Consider the following 21,785-nt stretch of genomic DNA (forward strand, 5'->3'; position numbering starts at 1 on the left):
CTGGGGCTTCCTCACACACAAATACATTTGTGATGTATATTGTCTTAACTTCTAATCAAACTCTCTCGTAACAGAGAAAGCGCTATGTAAAAATAGAACTTAATGACCCTCTCTATCCTCCTAGGGAAGAAGAGTACGTGACACTACTATGGACATCAAATCCAATAGCTTATTCCTATTTTATTAAAAACTAAACTAACAAATAACTACAAATAACCACATTAACAACTACAAGATCACAAGCTCTGGTGAGACCCCAGACGTCACGCCCACCACAAGCATTGTCATTTTAAGTCCTGGTGGAACGAGCACTCATCGTACATACGGACCACAATAACCCGATTATATAACCACCGATCGTAACATCACCCGCCACTCTTAAAAGCCTTGCTCCGAATTACGTCCGTCGGAACTAAAGGCTCAAATCTTATTCGGGACAACAACACCACATTAAAAACTTTGCAGTTAATCTGTTGGCATTTGAATTTGAAATTTGATTAATATTAGTCTATTGTTGTATTTTGATAAAAAAGAAAAAAAATGATTATTGTTTGTGCTTGACCACATCATTGAACGAGATCTCCTTCCTCGTTCCAAACGCTACTGTTCTCCCTCGCTGCCTCTGCGTCTCTGATTCGGTGACTGCAAACCCTATGAACTGTACAATGAGGATCGACTATCGCAGGTAGGGCTTTCTCTCTCCCTTTTCTACTTCTTCCGCTACTTAATCACCCAAAGTTTCTCTTATTACCCGTTTTTTCAATACACGATTACTCTCTTGATATACTTAATTGTCGGTATCAAAGCGTAAAAATTTTTATTTTTTTCTTAACGGGTTTCGTTTGTTTTTACTTCTTTTTTAGTAAATTTTCATGGAAGTTTTTGTACTCTCCTTAGCATTTTTTCTTTAGCTCTTGGTCGCCTTATCTTCGAAATTCGTTACTTTTTTGGGGGGCTAATGTAGTCAAATTTGTTCGGTAATTTTCACTTTTTGTTTATTTCACTTAAGGTAGTGTGACTTTTGTTGAATTGTTGAGGGCCTGCCTGCAAGTTTGCTGCTGATTATTGGTTGTGTGATGGTATGGTTCATTACCCAATTCGTTACCGTGAATATCAATGAAAAAAGTGCGCATTTTGATGCGGGTGATCGCGTGTTAAGAGAGTTCAAGTGTTTGCAGTACGATATGGTTGGGCTCTATAATTTTGAGGTATTTCAGATTGTCCATTTTTTTCGCATTCTTTTTGACCGAATAACGTGCTGACATTTGACAATTAGTTTAGTAATGGTCTTATGATGGCTCTGTAGCGGGCTAGTATGAAACCCTAGTTCTCTCTCTGTCTCCCTCTCTCCCATTTTCCTTTTCGTGGTATTGTGAGCTTGCAACAAAAACGGTTGGCCGAATGTCTCTAGTGCCTTTGCATGCTTTGTCTCACCGAAGTTTTTTTATTTTTAAATTTTCCTTTATAATTTAAGTTTATGTAACACTTCATGGCATATACAATTTCTTGGATGTAATGTCAAGCTTTTTCATATTTAAGACTTGCAACATCACTTTTGGTTATGGCTTATTATAAGTTTGATTGATTAGACTATTCTTTCTGAAGGAAGTAGGGATGTGATTCATTTTGAAAGTCCATTTTTAAGAAATGAACTTCCAACATGAAATCTGAGTCATGCTTTATTGTATCAACTGGTTTTTCTAATAGTTTGGTTTTGATTTTCCCTTTTTGGAATGTGTATTTTTTAAGCTGGCCTGCTCATCAAGCTACTGTTTTTAGAGGAAGTGGGGGTTGTGATTGATTTAGATGCCTGAGCATGAGGATCGCGTTCGCAATTTCATTAATTCAGCATGGAGATGTTGCTCTCTTTTAGGTGGTTGGATTTCCAGCCAATTTAAAGACATTGAACAAAACTGGTGAGTTCAAATATACCACCTGATATTTTAATGAAAAGATGTTTCCCTTTCAGTTATGTTGAGATTTCATGAGATGTCGATTATGCTTCTGAAGTGCAGGTTGGCTCACCCTGGTAATTTTCTTTCTAAATTGGTTGAAGAAAAGGAAAGTCACCATTCAGACTCTATGCCTGAGATGGATTTTATAGATATCAGTTCCTCTGATGATGATTTGGAGAGTTGGGAAACAGATGGTTGGGGATCTACTTCTTCTAGGGTTCTTCCTGAATGGGCTTCTACACGCGGAACAAATTCAAGTGCTGCAGGTTCGACTAATATTGTAAATTATGAATCTTCTAGGTTCTTCCTCAAAACTTCCTTGTATGGTTAATTGTGTATCCATTTATTAAATTTGCAGGTCACAGTGTACAGCCTCGAAAGGTTAATTCTCCTAAAAGAGCATATGCTTCAAATGGCAACTCTTCAAATATTAATAATCATTCACGGGAAAAACTCCGTTTTCATCCTGGTTCTAGCGACAATATTAGGGCCCCAAATCATCAGAGTGCCCAGGTGGATGATTCGGAGTACTTTACAAATAATGGAAATGCAAGTCAGACTTGGACTGTTAATTCCCGAATTGCTAATCTTTCTGGTGCTGACTATGAGAAAATTTCATCTCAACAGGCTCTGAAGAGGACCCTTCCGCCATCTCTACAGCCATTTGTGCCAAGTACTAGATTAAACCATATAGCAGAGAACATGGGAAATAGCACGGTTCGTAATACTTATGACAATTCTCACCATTCAGCAGGGCCTAGTGTAATCAAAAGCAAGGGCAATCTGCAAGACCATTTTAGCAGGGGAAAGAATGATGAAGTTATTTCGAATGAAAACAGTGGAACTAGGATCCTACCTCCATCTTTGATGCATGGAAAGGCCATTTCCTCCAACCAGTTTGTTAATTCAATCAATCCCTCATTCCGTCCCATGGTAGGTGAAGAAAGGCAAACTGAAAATGATGAGAGACTGATTTATCAAGCAGCATTGGAGGTATTCCTTGCAGTTATGCTCAGTTTAATTTTGATTAATATCTTTTCTTGCTCTTAAATTCATGTTTAGTTTGTAAACAATTTATTTAAATGGACGTTCAATAGTGTTGGGCTTTCTGTTAATTCAAGTTCATTTTCTTAAGATTCATTGGATGTATATAACTGTTTAGGTACTAGTCGGTGCTCTTTGTTATTCAATTTATTTATCTTGTAACTGTTGGTTGTAATATAGAAGATCCTCTTGTATACCGAGCTTCCAAGGGCCTATTATGTTAGTAGTTTCAGTTTCCTTGAGCAGAGTTAATAATGCATTTTGACTCATGTCTCTAAATAACTCTAACTTGCCATTATTACAGTTCGTTATTCGTTAATTAAAAATGTAAAGAAAGAAAATTTCCTGCAATTGAAAAATATTTATAATTGTAATGGAAAGTCCTGACTTTTTTTTAGAAGGGTCAGAAGAGTCAGAACTGGATACTTCATGTAGCAGTCTGGTGCTTGAATCACAACTTTCTAGTACTAGCTCAAATTTGTCAGGTGCTCAGTTATATGCTCAACAACTGTTTTGGAAAAGGAACCGTGGCATATTCTATTTGCAACAACTGTTAATCTTTTCCCCGATAACTCCTTTTTCCGATATTGATGATGTCTTTGCACTTTATCCTCCCAATGGCCTTATCTTTTTCCTAAAAATATATTAGAAATTTGGAAGACTTCTAGACCTTGCTTCAACTCTTTACTCCAAAATTTCAGGGAGCCATAAAAATCAATCATTACGCCCTCACACTTGACACAAATATTTGAATGTGTAATGTAGCTTTAGGGAAGAGTTGTTTAGTGTAATTGCTTGCCCAGCATGGAGCTTGAGTATAAAACAACGGGATTAGATTTTCCCTGTCATTATTTCTGTTTTTGGAACATGATCAATGATTTGATATTAAATATCATGTACTTTGGTTCTTGCAGGATCTTAATCAACCAAAAGTTGAAGCTACTTTACCAGATAATCTTTTGTCTGTTCCTCTTCTCAGACATCAGGTGTCTATATATTTTATTATTGGTTCTTTCTTGGGTGTTATTTATATGGTTCTGAGCTTAAACATTGTATTGTTTGCAGAAAATTGCCTTGGCTTGGATGCTGCAAAAGGAGACTAGAAGTTTGCATTGTTTGGGTGGAATTTTAGCCGATGATCAAGTTAGTCAAGAAAAGTCTAGTTGCTCTTTATTTTAGCTGATGAACAAGTTGGTCGTGAATTTTCTCCACTCACTGTGCTTGTATCTTACAGGGCCTTGGTAAGACCATTTCTATGATTGCCCTCATACAAATGCAGAGGTCTTTGCAGTCAAAACCAACATCAGAAGATCTATGCAATCGCAAAACTGAAGCATTGAATCTTGATGATGATGATGATGATAATGTCAGTGGTGTTGTGGATGAAGTCAAGAAGTCTGAAGAAACTGATGGTTTAAAACCTATTCCAGAAGTGAGTACCTCCATGCGGGCATTTAGTAGGCAGAGGCCAGCAGCTGGTACATTAGTAGTGTGCCCAGCAAGTGTTCTTCGACAATGGGCTAGGGAGCTGGACGACAAAGTTGCAGATGAGGCTAAACTTTCTGTCTTGGTTTATCATGGAGGCAGTAGGACAAAGGATCCTGTTGAACTGGCTAAACATGATGTTGTTCTCACTACATATGCTATTGTAACTAATGAAGTTCCAAAGCAACCTTTAGTTGACGAGGATGATGCTGATGAGAAAAATGGTGAAGTGTATGGGTTATCAGCCGAATTTTCCACTAATAAAAAGAGGAAAAAGACATCTTATGTAAGCAAGCGGGGAAAAAAGGGTAGAAAAGGAATAGATAACTCTTCTATTGATTGTGGTTGTGGTCCACTGGCAAGAGTGGGTTGGTTTAGGGTGATACTAGATGAAGCTCAAACAATTAAAAACCACCGAACTCAAGTGGCTAGAGCTTGCTGTAGCCTTCGAGCCAAAAGAAGGTGGTGCTTATCTGGAACACCTATTCAAAATGCGATTGACGACTTATACAGTTATTTCAGGTTCCTAAAATATGACCCGTATGCTGTGTACAAATCATTTTACAATACAATAAAGGTACCAATATCTAGAAATTCGCTACATGGGTACAAGAAGCTTCAAGCAGTTTTGAGAGCTATAATGCTGCGTCGTACAAAAGGTTACCACTTTCTCCTGTGTTTTAAGTTGTTTTGTGGTGATAAATATTTATTCTGCATGTTTTAATCAACTACAGTCGATGTCTCACTATGCATGCTCTGATATTTGGATTGTATTTCTCCTCTTTATTGCTTTTTTGGATCTACCTCTGTGTCTGCTTATTTCTTTCAATTCTAGATGTGTCTCAAGACTTGCTATGTGTTAATTCATCACATATGCATGTTTTAATTTATTTGAATGATCATAGCTTCATTAGAGAGGTCAAGTTTTCTGGGTGAAATATTAAAATATTAGTAAACATATGCATGAACATTGTGCACTCTCAAACATTGTTTTAGTTGTGCAAATTTTGTGCAGAATCACGTTAACTTCAGATTATGCCCTCTATGCATAATGATGTCTATATGGCTTGTAAACTACTTTTTCAAAATTTTGACATAGTGGAAGACGAAACCAATGTGCCTTTACTTCTTATGTCTCTTTCTCTGACATTTTGTGCCCCTCCGAAATGAGGACATGTTTGAAAGAGTTGAAAACTTCTCCCTCTTCACCCTAGCAAAGAAGTCCTAATATGAACCCACACATACACGTTGTTAGCATCAAAATTGCAATTAAAGGGCGAAGTTGCTGAAGCTAGTCTAAATGCCAAAGAATGATATTTGAACGCTACAAGTCGCCACCGATGCTTGTCAAAAAGCGTTTGTAAGTAATCGTGGTAACACCCATTTTGCCTGCAAAACTGGAAAAGAGAAGCGGCTTTTCGCACAGCTTGTTCATAGTGCAGGTCACACTTGAATATCAAACATCTGCTGATCGACAACAAAGTGCCTTCTGTTTTTCCCACCCTGCCAAAAAATTTTAACGGAATTGAAGTTTCTGGGCTGCTTTTTATCTCTACCTCAAAATTTATTGACCTATAGACATACCATTCCCTTTACTGGCTCTATTCTGTGAAGAATCTGAAGGGGTAAATGAGAGAAAAGGGAGGGATTTTATGTGGAAGGAATTGCATGCATGGTGTGGGGTGCTATCATTCACACAAGGCCCAACATTTTTGTTTGATCAAATAGAAGGGTTTACATTCACAAATGTGATTATGTGGATTTTGCCTTATGTGTGCCACTATAGATACAATACACATTTATTTGCTGAAGGTAATTTGATAAATTCATTTTTCTGTTTGGTTCTGATTCCTGCTAGTTTTTATTGTGTAGGGACGTTGATTGATGGGGAGCCCATAATTAAGTTACCAGAAAAAAAAATTAACTTGACTAAGGTGAACTTCTCAATTGAGGAACGAGCCTTCTATACCAAGCTAGAAGCCGATTCACGTACTCAATTCAAGGTTCCTACTCATTCCATTTGATTTGTTTCTGCTTTAGAAGTTAGGTTATGATTGTGCTTGAATGTTGTCTTTTGAATTAACTTTGCATTCCTGACTATAGTAAGTATGCTGCTGCTAATGAGTTAAAGAGCCTCGTATAAGGCACTTTGTTGGCTAGTGGAAGCAAATTAGAATGATCTTGTTTTATGCACCTTTTTTCATATTTATTTATCAAATCATTTAAGCTTTCATCATTGCACTTGTACCGTATGTTCGCTTCATTATGATATGTCATCTACATGGAAACTTAGGACATAATATTGGTCATTATATGACATTTTGGGAGCTCTAAAATGCGATTGCTTCACCTATTGTGCATGTTGAGATTTTATTTTGATAAGATGCATGTTGAGCAAATTGATGTAGAAAGTCTTGAAATTCCCAGTTTTAGGGGTTCTCTAAGTGAAATGGCGTGTACATTTTGGATTTTTGGTTTATGCTTCAGAAGGTTAAAGTAAGAATGATTCCTGTGCACTCGGGCTTCGTTTAGTCTTCTATTCATATTAATGAAATCTTCACATGTAAAAAAAGGTTAATGTAAGTATGATCGATGAAGTGAGGATTGAATTAATTTTTTCTGCTTACTTTCTCTCACTATTTTATAATTTTTGTATTTTGGTTGCTAGCAAATGGTAAAATCATTAAAATCTCAAGAAAGAAACTTGAAGCAAAAGTACCTGTAGAAGAGACTATGAAGTTGTTTAATGAGCACGAAAGATCATGAATGAAGAAATAGACTGCAAATGATGATCTATGTATTGTTGCCTTCAAATGATGCTTACATCCTAATGAAGTTTTTAAAATGGTGCTAGAATGGTAATGGATGAAAATATGGAAGCCAATACAATGCCTATAGAGTCGGCCGCCCCTCTGGTAGCCTTTTGTGGTTGGGTAGCACTCCTTCGTGTGTTTAATAACAATGATGTATTTATATATAGAAAAAATACAACAAGGTGAAGGAAATACGACAATGTGTGGGGATGGAGTGTGAAGGCTTCAAGGAACAGCTTATGGCTTTGCTTATCGCCATTGACGTGGGGCACCAGCAACTCAAGAAAGCTAGCTAAAAAAAACAGCGGGAGCTTAAGAGGTTAACATGGTCGCTGAATTATGAGGGCAATTCTAGCAGGGATAGATCAAAAGGGAAGGGGCTGGCCTTCCTCCTATGAAACCCAAAATTGTGTCGTGGAATGTTCGCGGGCTCAACAAGGCCAATAAGCTTCTCCAAATAAGAAACTTGATTCGTGAGTGGAAGGCGAACATTGTTTATTTACAAGAGATGGCTTAAATTAATTACTAGAAGAATTGTGTGAAGTATATGGAGTTGTGTACATGTGGATTGGGTGTACCTGGCATCTAATGGGGCATCAAGAGGTGTATTGGTGATGTGGGATAGACGGGTGGTGGAGAAAATGGAGAAATTTATAGGGAAGTTCACGGTGGCATATTCCTTTAAGAGTGTGAGATAACTTTCTGTGGGTTTTTGCAAGTGTCTATGGACCAAACTCAGACAACAACAGAAGACGATTGTGGGAAGAATTAGCTGGAGTACGTAGCTAGTGGGACCTTCCATGGTGCATTCACTGCATTAGTGGGGATTTTAATGTCATAAGATTTCCAAGTGAATGTTTCGGAAATAGAAGACTGCGGTCAACAATGACAGAATTCTCAAAGCGTATTTTTTATTTGAACCTAGTGGTTCTGCCTCTAGTGGGGGGTTCTTTCACATGGCCTAATAATTAGACGTAGTCTCGACTTGATAGATTTTTAATATCACTGGAATGGGAAAGTCATTTTCCGGATGTATGTCAAAAGAGAATGCATTGTCTTTGTTTGGATCATTGGCCTATCATGCTGGATTGTGGTGGTCTCCAAAGAGGGCATCGGTACTTTAAGTTTGAAAATATGTGGCTGAAATTTGAAGGCTTTGTGGATAGAGTCAGACGGTGATGGTCCTCATATCAGATACAGGGTACCCCTAGCTTCATCTTTGCTTGTAAACTAAAAGCTCTCAAAAAAGATTTAAAACTTTGGAACATTCAGTCTTTTGGTGATATAGAGGAACACAAGAAAATCAAGTTGATGGAGATCCAGGAGTTAGAGAGGATACAAGAGGATTGGGCTCTCACATAGGAAGAACTAGCTCGGAAGACAAAGTTGGTCTCAGATCTTGAGATGATTATTTTATTAGAAGAGATTTCTTGGTGTCAAAAATCAAGAGCATTGTGGTTAAAGGAAGGAGATCGAAGCACGAAGTTCTTCCACAGCCCTTCTACTTTGTTTTGAAGTAGAGTCCAGATTGGAAGTGAACTTTGACAATTCAGAGATGGTGCCAATTGGAGGTATTCATAATATAAGACAACTGGCTCGCACACTGGGGTGTAAGATTGCCTCTCTTCCTATGACTTACCTTGATCTCCCGTTGGGGGCTACCTTAAGAACTTCTTCAATATGGTACACAGTGATTGAGAAAGTTAAGTCGAGACTGGGAGGATGGAAGAGAATGTACCTGTCGAAAGCAAGTGTGGCGTTCTGAATTGAGAAACTTCCAACGTGATTTCTTGTGGAGTGGAATGGGTGAGGAGTTCAAATTCCACCTAGTCAATTGGGAGAAGGTATGTTTTCCTATCTCCACCAGTGGTTTTGGTATTAGAAATATGAGAATTTTTAATTGGACGTTACTTGAAAAATGGTTGTGGAGATACAATAAGGAATCAAAAGTCCTATGGAAGCTAGTGATTGAGAGCAAATATGGAGGCCTATTTTTTTTTGGGGGGGGGGGGGGGGGGGTTTGTACTAAAGAAGTGAGAAGGGCTTATGGAGTGGGATTGTGGAAGCACATAAGAAGAGGATGAGGGGTCTTTACTTGACACACAAGATTTGTTCTGGGTGAGGGTTCTAGGATTAAATTCTGGAGTGATATTTGGTATGGTAACAATACTTTAAAGGTTTTAGTTCCTTCAGTTTTCCTAGTTGCAAGTGCTAAAGAGTTTTAGTGGCTGAAGTCATGGTGATATCAGGGGAGCAAATCCAGTGGAATGTCAATTTTACTAGGGCGGCACAAGACTGAGAAATGAGCAGCTTTGAAGACTTTTTCAGCTTTTTGTACTCCATAAAACCGAGCAACCAACAAGAAGATATGTTGTGGTGGATACCTGCAGGTAAAGGTTCATTCTCGGTTCGCTCTTTCTGTAAGTCTCTCACACAAGAGCTGAATATTCAGGTTCCATGGAGAAGGATTTGGAGACATAAGGCGCCTCCCAAAACGGCATTTTTCGTGTGGACAACTTTCTTGGGTAAGATCCTCAGAACCGATAACTTGAGGAAACGCAAGGTGATCATTGCAGATTCGTGCTGCATTTGTAGGAAAGGGGGTGAGTCTGTGGACCATCTTCTACTACCTTGTGAGATAGCTAGATAGTTATGGAATGAGGTGTTCGGTAGACTGGAGTTGGCTTGGGTTATGCATGTGATAGTCGTGGCAGTTCTGGCTAGCTAGAGAAATCTAAAGAGGCATTCAACAAATTAAAGTTGTGTGGAATATGGTCCTTATATGCATCATGTGGTGTTTGTGGCAGGAGCGCAATGATCGGACATTCGAAGACAAGGAGAGATCAATGGAGGAACTAAAAGCTTTATTTATTAGAACTCTATGTACCTGGGCCATAGCTGTTAACTTTAATGGCCTTGATTTACATGATTTTCTTGTCTCTATTGCGTCCATATGGTTAGGGCATACCTTTGTAGAGCTCCTTGTGTAATTGGCTTTGTCTATTCATTGATTAATAAAATTGTTTACTTATAAAATATATATATATATATATATATATAAAACAATGATCTTAGTTCTAATTCATGTGATGCTCCCCTGGAGGAGTATTTGGAAGACAAAGGCACATTCAAAGGCACTCTTTTTGTATGGACAACTTCTTTGGGAAAGATACTCACACTTGATAATTTAAGGAAATGCCAATTCATTGTCATGGAGTGGTGTTGCATATGCAAAAAGAGTGGGAAGTATGTTGATCATTTATTACTTCATTGTGAAATTGCCATGACCCTATGAAATGATTTCTTCACTCGGGTGGGACTAACTTGGGTGATGCCGAGACGGTTGATCGATCTCCTAGCTTCTTGGAGAGGCCTTTGGGGTGTCTCTCATATAGCAGCAATATGGAAGATGGTCCCAATTTGTTTATGGTGGTGCATTTGGAGGGAAAGGAACAACAAAAGCTTCAAAGATTGAGAGTGATCAATGGAAGAGCTTAGAAAATTGTTTTTCAATACTTTACTTCATTGGTCGGTTGTAATTGATTTCAATGGAATGAGTTTTCAGGAATTTCTTGTATCATTGAACTAGCATGCTCAGGCTATGCACTTGATGGTAATGTTGTGGATAGGATGTTGTGGACGTTGGAAGGGTGTAAAAAATTCACTGTCCGTTTGTGCTATTGATTTCTCAAAATAGTCCTCCTTTCCATTGGAAGTGTATTTGGAGGTCCCATGTTCCTTCCAAAGTGGCTTTTTTCATTTGGACTGCCTCTCTCGGGAAAATCTTTCATTTGGATAATTTGAGGAAATGAGGTATCATAGTTATGGAGTGGTGTTTCATGTGCAAAATGAGTGGGTAAACCGTGGATCATCTTCTTTTGCATTGTAAGATGGCAAGGGCTTTGTGGAATGGCATCTTTTGTAGAATCGGCTTGGCTTGGGTGATGCCGTTGAGACTGGTTGACCTTCTCGTGTGTTGGAACAAGCTTCATGGTTGTTCTCAAGTGGGTGCGGCTTGGAAGATGATTCCTTTGTGTCTTATGTGGTGCATTTGGATGGAAAGGAATGAACGGTGTTTTAGGCTCAGTTTGGATAGAGAGTTATCTCAATTCATTCTATCTCATCTCATCATTACAACTTTTACAAATTCACACACAAAATACAATAAACAATTCAACTTTTTCAAATCCCAAAACAATAATAATATTAAAAAATAATATTATAACATTATTTTATTCAATTTTCAACTTTCATCTCAACTCGCTATCCAAACCTAACCTTAATGACAGAGCGTTCTCTCGAACATATCTAGAATTTTTTTGTACACTTTGCTGTTTTGGTTTTCAGTTTTAGTGAATAACAGATCTTCCGTTCATGATTTTGTGATGTCTCTTTCCGTATCCTAGAATGTATTTAGGTATTTTCTTTTGTATACTTCCTGTGTACATGGGGCTTCACCTATACATTCGTCTATAATAAAATCTCTTATCAGTTATAAATAAAAATGATTAATAAAGTTTTGCATACCAATAAAAAAAAAATTATGAATCTGCATTTTTCAGGCATATGCTGCTGCTGGCACTGTGAATCAGAATTATGCAAATATCCTTTTGATGCTTTTGCGCCTCCGCCAGGCCTGTGACCATCCGTGTCTTGTTAAAGATTATAATTCTGACTCAGTTGGAAAAGATTCTCTTAAAATGGCGAAGAAATTACCCAGGGACATGCTGATCAATCTATTGAATTGCTTAGAAACTTCCTTTGCCATCTGCCGTGTATGCGATGTGAGTTCTCTCAGAATGGGATGCTTTGATTTTTCCTTATTTTCTGTGATTTTTTGAAATACAAGTTTTAAGAGTTGATGAAACTCTTTGTAGCTGCTCAACAATGTGTGGCCCTAATGCTGTTGTTATTGCTATGGTTATACAATGTTTTTGTAGATTTATGTTGCCTATTTTCAAGGGTAATTATAGATGTGTAGTTGGTGTATGCATTTTGAGCTTTTTAATTCAATTTCTATTATTGGCTGCAGTGCGTATGGGCAGCATTTCAAGGAATGTGTGATGCAGGAGCAAATATCAACATATTTATGGCTCGGTTTCTTTTTTAATTAGGGTGTTTAGCAGCCTAGTAAAACCTGGAAACGAAGTTAGTATTTGGTTAGGGGCATCTGATGTAATTGGTGATAAAGTATTGGTGATTATTGCGATAAAGGTTCTAATGATTGTTTCCTGCACTCAATTACTTCAGTTCGAAACTTGCATGTTTTCTTGATTTTGGTGTCTAAGCAACCTTATATCAGGGTTTTCTCTTTTGGTGGCATATTTGTAAGTTGACTTAGATGTGATGAAGACATCTTTATGTTCCTTTTACGTTCTTATAGACCTTTGTTTGTGTGCACAAAAATCCTTAATCTTCTTCACCATTTCACATTTCACTTATTGTTTCCTCTGTTGTGCCATTCACTGATTACTATGTATTTATCATCATTGCCATTTATCTTTTAGCAAGCTCACAATATTCAACCATATCGGAAGAATGAGATGTCATATGTCAATTCCTCTCTAATTCTTCTAGTATCTGATTATTTTACAGGATCCGCCTGAGGACCCTGTTGTTACCGTGTGTGGTCATGTTTTCTGCTATCAGTGTGTATCAGAATATTTGACTGGTGATGATAATACGTGCCCTGCACCTGGATGTAAAGAACAACTTGGTTCAGACATTGTTTTCTCCAAAGCTTCTTTGAGTAGTTGTCTTTATGATGATGTTGATAGTCCCACGATTTCTCGGTCCACTGAGAGACTAGTTCTGCAGAATGAGTATGGTTCGTCTAAAATCAGAGCTGTTCTTGAGATTCTGCAGACACATTGTAAAAGGCCTAAATCCATGGAATGCAATGGAAGCCCTTTGTCTCAAGAAATGACATACATAGAGAATGGCCATTCAGGTGTTGGTGCTATAAAGCACACTACAGTTTTTTCAAAACCACCAGCTGAGGGACCAATAAAAGCAATTATTTTTTCCCAGTGGACTAGCATGTTGGACTTGGTGGAGATTTCATTGAATGATTCTTGTATAGAGTACAGGAGGCTTGATGGCACAATGACTCTGGGTGCTAGGGACAGGGCTGTTAGAGATTTCAACACTGACTCAGAGGTTTGGCCCCTAACTTGGGAACTGTGAAAGCAATCCTGGAATGCTTTTAGTTTTTTTTTCCTCTAATATCCTGTGTTGCTTTGGCAAGGTGGGTGGGTATTAGTAATAAAGCTATCTGAAAGTCATAATGCTTTTTGCTGATAAAATGCTGTTTAGAAATATTAGATTACTGTGACAGCACCTTGCTAGATTTGCTTTGTTTTGGTACTTGGTATTACAAATTGTTGATATCGTGCTTGATTGTTTCCCTTTCGTCGCTTATCGCCTAAACCTGTGTTATACTTTCAGTATCTGAATGACCAAGTTTTGTCGCAGGTCACCGTTATGCTGATGTCGTTAAAAGCAGGAAACCTTGGGTTAAACATGGTTGCTGCATGTCATGTTATTCTCTTGGATCTTTGGTGGAATCCAACTACTGAAGATCAGGCTGTTGATCGAGCACATAGGATTGGACAGACTCGTCCTGTTACTGTAACACGGATTACAATCAAGGACACTGTGGAAGATAGGATATTATCCCTTCAGGTATTGTCTGTCCTGTTATACTGGTATTCTTCCTGCCCCCCCCCGCCCCCGCGGGAGATTTAGGTTAGTACCTTTTATGTTGGTCTGATTCTGGAGTGGTTCATTGAAAGTGTTTCAAGGTGCAGAAATGCCAAGTGCCTAGACAGTTTGCATGAAAAGAATGTGTTCTCAGTAGTTTTCATTATTTCAATTGTACTGTTTATGCTTGTTTGTTTGTGAGCTTGCTATACACTATTCATCCACTTTATTATTTAAGCTTTTGAGATTGGTTGTTCTTCTACATGGTATCAGTCTCCTTTCGAGGTCATCGGTTCAAGTGTTGTTTCCCCCATTGTTTTAGATTCTTCTATTCTGCATGCATAAGGTTTACACGTGAGATGAATTAGTGAGGATGATCAGCAAATTTATTAGTAGTTAGTTATTGAGAAAAATGTCTGTAATTTCGGTTATGTTATTTTTAATTTAGGCTTTAGTGAAACGTGGATGAATTTACTTTTGATTTGGGGGTTTTCACTTCAATAAAAATTAAGATTTTTGGCCCCGTATGATTTATCATATATGTTCCTTTTTAATAGTTAATAACTTTTGACAATAAGGTCTCCAGCTCCAGCGAAAATCTAAAATTTTCTTACTGTTTCACTTCACTTGTGAGTTTCCTACCTTCTATATATCTTAAATCAGTTCCATTATTTCCAGAATATTCTTTGTGCCAATTGATGCTTTAGTTTAGTTGAAGCAAAAAAGACATATATCTTCTATTAATGTTGAAAGACCTCTAATAATTAAGAGTGGGACAAACAAGAAACAAGAAAATTGTGGGCCAAGAAAGGGCAGATGAAAGCCCATAACCCCACTGCGATGGCGAGTCAAATACTCGGGTAGCTCAATCTTCGAAAGCGGGTGCAAAAAACCCATCGGAGCCCATGCTACACCAAACAGGGACAACACAGAAACAACCGACAGAGGAAGGCGAGCCGGTATTCCAGCCAATGGGGTGGCGGCACCAGCGCCAGTGACAACAACAATAGATGCTGGGCTGTTTTTGATGCAGAAATCATTGCCCAGGCTGTAGAAATGGACGAGAACACATTGGTTTCACCCGAGAAAGTGATATCGCTAGATATAGAAGGTATATTGAGTCTGGGAAATGTACAAACAGAGGATGGGATTTGTTTGTGAACTGTGTATTATGGGGGAAAGGGAAATTCCAGACAATGCGATGGTAGTGTTTGACTTGGATGGGGCTGAGGGAGAGTTTTGGCTGGTGTTGTGTCCTGTCTCATATAAGATGGGTGAGCTACAACAAGTCCCGTGTCAGTGAGGAGGTATACTGGGAAGAACCCACTTCACTGTTTTCTCTACACCCAAACAACAGCAGTGGCTTCTGGGTCTGAGATTGAGTCTTACACAAAGCACAGGAGATTCAACATTGTGTGGGGATCTTGTGTGATTGTTTTGAGGACCAATTCATGGCTCTCCTTGCAACTATAGAGGCTGGACAGACCCATTCTATCTCACCCGGTGAGCTCAATTCAGCTAAGAAGAGAGCTAGAGAATTAAAAAGGCTTAACCAGACAGTCAATGATGGAGCAAGAGAGAGGAGCTCTAACCGTGGAAGATTGAAGGGAAGGGCAATGGAGGTTTTTTTATGAAACAAAAAATTGTTTCATGGAATGTAAGGGGCCTGAATGAGAGAAGGAAAAAAATGCTGTAAAATTAGAGATCGACTACATAAATGGAGAGTAGACATCATATACTTGCAAGAAACGAAATTGGAATTTATCCTCCTTTGCATTATTAGGAGTTGGGGTTGTAATCAAGTGGGAGGTGACATTATTTACCATCCAATGGAGCATTTGGAGGCATCTTAGTGATGTGGGATAAAAGAGTGAGTGGTGGAAAAGACAGGATTGTTTGGGGGGACTCTATGGTGGTTTGCTCATTCAAGGATGTTGTGGATGGATATTAGTGGGCCTTCGCAGGAGTTCATGGTCTTAATCTAGATCGCTCAAGAAATTTATTATGGGATGAGTGGGCAAGACTAAGCAACATATGGGACTTACCTTGGTGTATTGGTGTCAACTTCAACGTCACTCGGTTCCCAAGTGAAAGCTCACGTGGCTCTAGCTTAACCCAACAATGGTAGACTGCTCGAACTTTATCTCTGAACGAGATTTATTGGATGCTCATCTTCTAGGTGGCTCATTCACTTGGTCAAGCAACCGAGAACACTCTTGGTCAAGGATCAATAGATTTCCAGTATCATTGAAATGGGAAGCACATTACCCAGATCTTATTTAAAAAGACTCCCCATATTGTGTATAGATCACTTTCCTATCCTTCTTGATTGTGAAGGTCTTCATGGAGGTCCAAGGTACTTCAAGTTTGAAAATACGTGGTTGAAGTCAGGAGTTCTCGACAGAGTCCGGCAGTGGAGGTCTTCTTACCAACTCTATGGAAACCCAAGCTATATCATGGCATGTAAATTGAAGTATTTGAAGAAAGATTTGAAGGTTTGGCAAGGTGGAAGGTCAATAGAATACTTTCTTTGAGGAACTCAAAGGATTGGAGGGAGTGGAGGAGGAAAGGGAATTATCTAAAGTGGAGACGGCTCGTAAAATCTAAGTGACAACGGATATTGAAAGTGTCTCTTTATTGGAAGAAATATATTGGAGACAAAAATTGAGAGTAATATGGTTGAAGGAGATAAATGCACCAAGTTCGTCCACCAGATGGCTAACTCACATAGGAGAAACATTGCCATAGAGACGTTGATGATTGGTGGGGTGGCTTCCTCCAACCAACCGAGTCACGGATCACATTGTCAACTATTATGAGAATGTGCTCTCAGAACAATCTTCTTGGGCACCGAGCTTAGATGGGCTTACTTTTGACACACTTCTTGATTCACATGAAGTAGAACAACTTGCAAAGCCGTTAGACGAGATAGAGATCAGGAAAGCGTTAAAAAACATGGCGGGTGATAGCTCCAGGTCTGGATGGCTTCTCTATGAAAATTTTCCAAACATGTTGGGAAGTGCTCAAAGAAGACATAATGGGGGTCTTTCATGAATTTAATGAAAATGGAAGGTTTGAAGAAAGCAATAATGCAATTTTTATTGCGCTCTTTAAAAAAAAACCCAGCTTTGTAGAGGTAAAAGATTATCGTCCGATTAGCTTGGTGAGCAGAATGTACAAGATTCTCTCTTAAGTTTTGGCAAATAGATTGAGCATGGTGATGGAGTAGTTAATATCAAAGCCTCAAAATGCCTTGCGTAGGTGGGCAAATTCTAACTTGGTGCTTATTGCCAATGAATGCTTGTATTGTAGTTTCAAGTTGGGAGAGCTGGGGCTTTTGTGCAATGCAGACCTCTTATGAAGGAAACTTAGAGCTCATGTTGGTCATGGTACTCCCCTATGGAATGTTACGTTCCTCAAAGATGCACAAGATTGGGAAGTTGATGCTTTTTCTGAGTTTTATGACTTAAGTGTACTCTACTTGTTTGATGGGGGAGTCGAAGTCAAGATAATTCGGGCACTACTTGGCAAATGGTTGTGGCGGTATAACAAGGAACCGGATGCCTTATGGAAGATTGTGATTGAGAACAAATACGGTGGTCTCGAGAGGGGTTGGTGTACTAGAGAGGTGCGAGGGGCCGCTGGAATGGGATTATGGAAACACATTAGAAGAGGATGGGTGGTTTTTCATCAACATACAAGATTGCAATTGGGTACAGGTTCAAAGATAAGATTTTGGAAGGATGTTTGGTGTACCAATTGTACTCTACAAGACAGTTTTCCTACACTTTTTGAGATTGCAAATGCTAAAGATGCCATGGTGGCGGAGGTAATGGAAGTTGTAGGTAGAAACATCCTTTGGAATATCAATTTCTTCAGGGCAGCACAGGATTGGGAGATGGGGAGTTTTATAGACTTTTATAGCCTTTTATACTCTTGTCGCCCAAATACCCAGCATACAGATGATTTGTGGTGGTGTCCAACAAGGAAAGGGGTCTTCACTGTTAGCTCCTTTTACAAGGTACTCACACAAGTGCCTGACAGTCAATTTCCTTGGAGAAAGCTCTGGTGCAATAAGGCTCCTCTCAAAGCTTCTTTGTGTGGACAGCGGCTTTGGGGAAGATTCTTACTACGGATAATCTGAGAAGACGAAACATAATCATAGCAGACTGGTGTTGTATGTGTAAAAGAGGGGGTGAATCGGTGGATCATTTACTTTTACATTGCGAGGTAGCCAGGACTATTTGGGATGCGGTGTTTAACAGAATAGATCTAGCATGGGTGATGCCAGAAACTGTGATGGATGCTTTGGCCTGTTGGACTTCAATTCGAGGAATGAGACAGATTAAAGCGGTTTGGAAGATGATCCCAAACTGTATTTTGTGGTGCTTATGGCAGGAGCGCAATGAGAGGATTTTTGAAGACAAAGAGAGATCAATAGCAGAGCTAAAAATGTTATTTTTTAGGACCCTTTGTACTTGGGCTCATGCTGTGGACTTTAATGGCATGGAGTTTCATGAGTTTCTAGTTTCTAATGTTCCCACCTAGTTAGGATGGGAGCAGCAGAACTTTTCTTTGTAATTGACACTTTTTGGATGAATATATACTTATTTTACTTATCAAAAAAAAATTTGGTGCCCCTCTAAGAAAGGGAAGTTCATAGGCACGATACAAATCCATTCCCATGGAAGAGTATTTGGAAGGCAAAGGCACACTAAAGACATTGTTTGTATGGAGGGCTTCCTTTTGGAAGATCCTCACTCTAGACAACTTTAGTAATTGTTGGATCATAATCATGGATTGGTATTATATGTGCAAAAATAGTGGAGAGTCTCACTGGGTTAACTTGGGTGATGCAGAGAAGGGTAATCATCCTCCTAGCTTCTTGGAGAGGCATTTGGGGCAACTCTCAGAATGCAGCAATATAGAAGATGGTTCCAATATGTTTATGGGGGTATATTTGGAGGGAGAGAAATGAAAGAAGCTTTGAAGGTCAAGAGCGGACAATGGATGAGCTTAGAAATTTCTTTTTCAATACTCTACTCCATAGGTAGATTGTGATTGATTTTCATGGCATGACTAAATCATAAATTCCTTGTATCACTAACTAGCATGCCTAGGTGTTGCTCTTGTATATGTTCCGTATACTTGGGCTCTTGATTCTCATGATCAATAAAATTTTGTTTACCAATAAAAAAAAAAAATTTAAGAGTGGTATTAGAAGGTCTTCCTCTGCTCAGTAGCTCTCATCAAGCCACCAAATTTGCTGCCTTGAGAGAGATGTAGGTCAATGCTGCAATTACGTCATCATATATCAGACTTGCTGCACCATCTTAGATGTGAGTTTATGGAGCAAGGGGCTAGTATGGCTTGTGTGCCTGCACATTAGAATTTTCAGTACTCTTGCCTTTGTTATCGGGTTAATTGACGACAGTCAGGGTTGGAGGTTGGGTTGGTAGGTGTGAGAAGGTCGAACATGTGCAGAAATACAAACAGAGAGATGAAATGGTTGTCCTTGTGTTTCATTAAATGTACCATTATCCCAGAAGTTAAAGCTGATAGGAAATAGGGAATTTAATCAGTTAGTCCAGATTTGAACACTTTTCCTTATGTGGGTCTAAACTATCCCTCAATGAGTGGGCTTGACACATGATTGATAACTTTTTTTGAATAGTAGGTAGGTGTCAGGGTTTGAACTCACGATCAGTACTCTAGTACGTGTTAAATCATGTGCTGAATTTACGCAATTAAAATTCTAACATATTTTATTTTAACTTTGTTGCAGGAAGAGAAGAGAAAAATGGTCGCATCTGCTTTTGGTGAAGACCAAAGTGGGGGTTCTGCAACTCGCCTAACAGTAGAAGATCTTAAATATCTCTTTATGGTCTAAACTCCATGTTCCCATTTCCTCCGAATTCTTCAGATTTTAGTAATTATGCTCTCTTGATATTTGCCTAAAAGGGAAAATGAGGAGGTTCGAAGAGTCGAATTTGAATCTTGATCAGTATAGGTGGCAGCGAGATCTTATGTGGCTGCACTTATAAGGGCCTTCTCATCCTGTGGCCCATCAGCCTAATGAGTTGGTGATCTTGATGGTAACTTACACGAGTTTTGATTCCCAGAAAGGGCATTTTTGTTCTCATAGATGGTAAAATGGCGAGAAGCCACCTGTAGATATTCTAACTAATTTATTTGCACTCGGAGGATCTAGGTTTTGTAGTTGACATTTTCCATTTATTAAAATGTTAGTTGTGTATAATTTTGTTGCCCTTGTAATGTATTTGACGAAATCATAGGAGGTGCTCAGATGATTACTCTCACTCACAAATTTCTATGATTTCTCAAGTGGCTAGAAAACTTAAGGGTGTTCCAATCTGGCTGCTGTTTGTTCAATTCCTGGTAGAAAATGTAAAGTTCTCCGGTATAAACGTTGATGGATACAACTTCATTGAATCATCACTTTGCAATGAAAGGCTGGATTGAAGGAGCACAAAAGATGGAAGAGAAATTAAAGACGACTGGTGGTCTCCACTCTCCACTAGGTGAAGGTACATTTTCACTACATAACCTTTTAGTTGTCTATGAAAATTATGAGATGCCCACATCTAGGTAGGGAGGAAAGTGGGGTAAAGGGTATGTGGACCCTACTAAATTAGAACGGTGGCCTCTGTCTGATCGGATGACTGGTGGATCACATGCACGCGCGCGCGCGCACATATATATATATATATATATATATATATATATATATATATATATGGACTTGCGCCTGCACACAATCTGCTCCGTACGGTAATTTTAAACTAAAATACTAGTAATGAACTCATTTACTGCGGAATACAGGGAAAAAAAAAGTTTGATAGGAAAGGAAGCACTTTACAGATGGGTAATCTCGTGATTGTGTTCATGGTAGCATTTGTCAAGTATCTATCCGTTAAGAGTGATCAGAAAGTCGAGAAAATTATTGCATACGTGGAACTTGTCGTCGAGTTTAAAGCCTCTCACCCTATTGGAATGGAAGTTACCTTTCTAAGATCCGGTAGAATGAGCTCAAAGGGCAGGAAGCAGTCGAGAAATAGTTGAGGTGATGAAGGATGCTCTATTGTGAAGGGTACTGGTTTAAGGCTCAGGTCCAGTCTGAAACCGGAAAGTATATCCTAAATGATGCTAAGTTACCTTTTATTGATTCACTTTTACTAATTTCACTAACAAAAATTCCAACTTTTGTAGGCCTCTAAAGTTCTCACGAGACCCAAGGAGAGGGTTGATAAGGTAGAAAAGTCCTCCGAGATACAATCTGACCCCCCAATCTGAAAAGGGGGAAAAGTAATATATGTTAATATCAAGCTTTCAAAATTGGGAAAAGCAAGTGCCTTTGTAAAAGTCATTTGCTTGCATGCACTTTAACAAGGGTCACGCCAGAGGTCGACCAAAGCTCCTAGTCACATGTCTACATTGGTGGGGGCTCCCTTGTCTCATTATTCAAACACTACAGCAGCCTCTCTGAGAGAGAGAGAGAGAGAGAGAGAGAGAGTCTTGTCCACCCACCATCAGTAGAGAATAGAGACTGCTTATATTGAATGAAAGGGATGCACTGGAGACACGCTGTTATGGCACATAAAAGGGTTTAATGACTCTTGATTTTGCGATTTGTTTGGACCGTCTTCAGATCTTTTTTGTTTTTCTCTCAAGATTTCTCTTGCATGGGCTCTTCTAAAGAACATTATAACTTGGAGATCGTTTCTGCGTCTTACTTCAGTTGAACAAAGCAAAGCACAGTCCATAA

At 38.9% G+C, this 21,785-nt stretch overlaps 1 protein-coding gene across 11 annotated transcripts; it reads left to right on the forward strand.

Moving 5' to 3' along the window:
• The first annotated feature begins 513 nt into the window (after positions 1-513).
• On the forward strand, positions 514-21,736 carry LOC108980913 (helicase-like transcription factor CHR28). Of its 11 annotated transcripts, none has more exons than XM_035691155.1 (16): positions 515-685; positions 1,010-1,208; positions 1,750-1,916; positions 2,016-2,221; positions 2,314-2,504; positions 2,583-2,948; positions 3,914-3,985; positions 4,065-4,142; positions 4,234-5,143; positions 6,357-6,487; positions 11,860-12,081; positions 12,893-13,456; positions 13,772-13,981; positions 19,785-20,547; positions 20,843-21,149; positions 21,230-21,736. In XM_035691155.1, exons 3-14 carry the CDS (start codon positions 1,807-1,809, stop codon positions 19,887-19,889), a joined length of 3,165 nt encoding a protein of 1,054 aa, XP_035547048.1. In that variant the 5' UTR covers positions 515-685; positions 1,010-1,208; positions 1,750-1,806; the 3' UTR covers positions 19,890-20,547; positions 20,843-21,149; positions 21,230-21,736. The 11 variants fall into 11 exon arrangements, with proteins under 11 accessions (XP_018807510.2, XP_035547044.1, XP_035547045.1 ...); XM_035691156.1 differs by having other exon boundaries at positions 2,314-2,468; XM_035691157.1 differs by having other exon boundaries at positions 516-685; positions 2,314-2,336.
• The last annotated feature ends 49 nt before the right edge of the window (positions 21,737-21,785 follow it).

The sequence above is a fragment of the Juglans regia genome, chromosome 6 (genome assembly GCF_001411555.2).
Source record: "Juglans regia cultivar Chandler chromosome 6, Walnut 2.0, whole genome shotgun sequence".
In the NCBI taxonomy this organism is placed as follows: domain Eukaryota; kingdom Viridiplantae; phylum Streptophyta; class Magnoliopsida; order Fagales; family Juglandaceae; genus Juglans; species Juglans regia.

Excerpts from the sequence above, each read along its gene's own strand:
- LOC108980913 (XM_018951965.2), top strand. The coding sequence starts at position 1,807 with ATGCCTGAGCATGAGGATCGCGTTCGCAATTTCATTAATTCAGCATGG. Across the intron at positions 2,222-2,313 it reads AACAAATTCAAGTGCTGCAG|GTCACAGTGTACAGCCTCGA; the intron begins GTTCGACTAATA and ends TTAAATTTGCAG. Across the intron at positions 13,982-19,784 it reads ATAGGATATTATCCCTTCAG|GAAGAGAAGAGAAAAATGGT; the intron begins GTATTGTCTGTC and ends ACTTTGTTGCAG.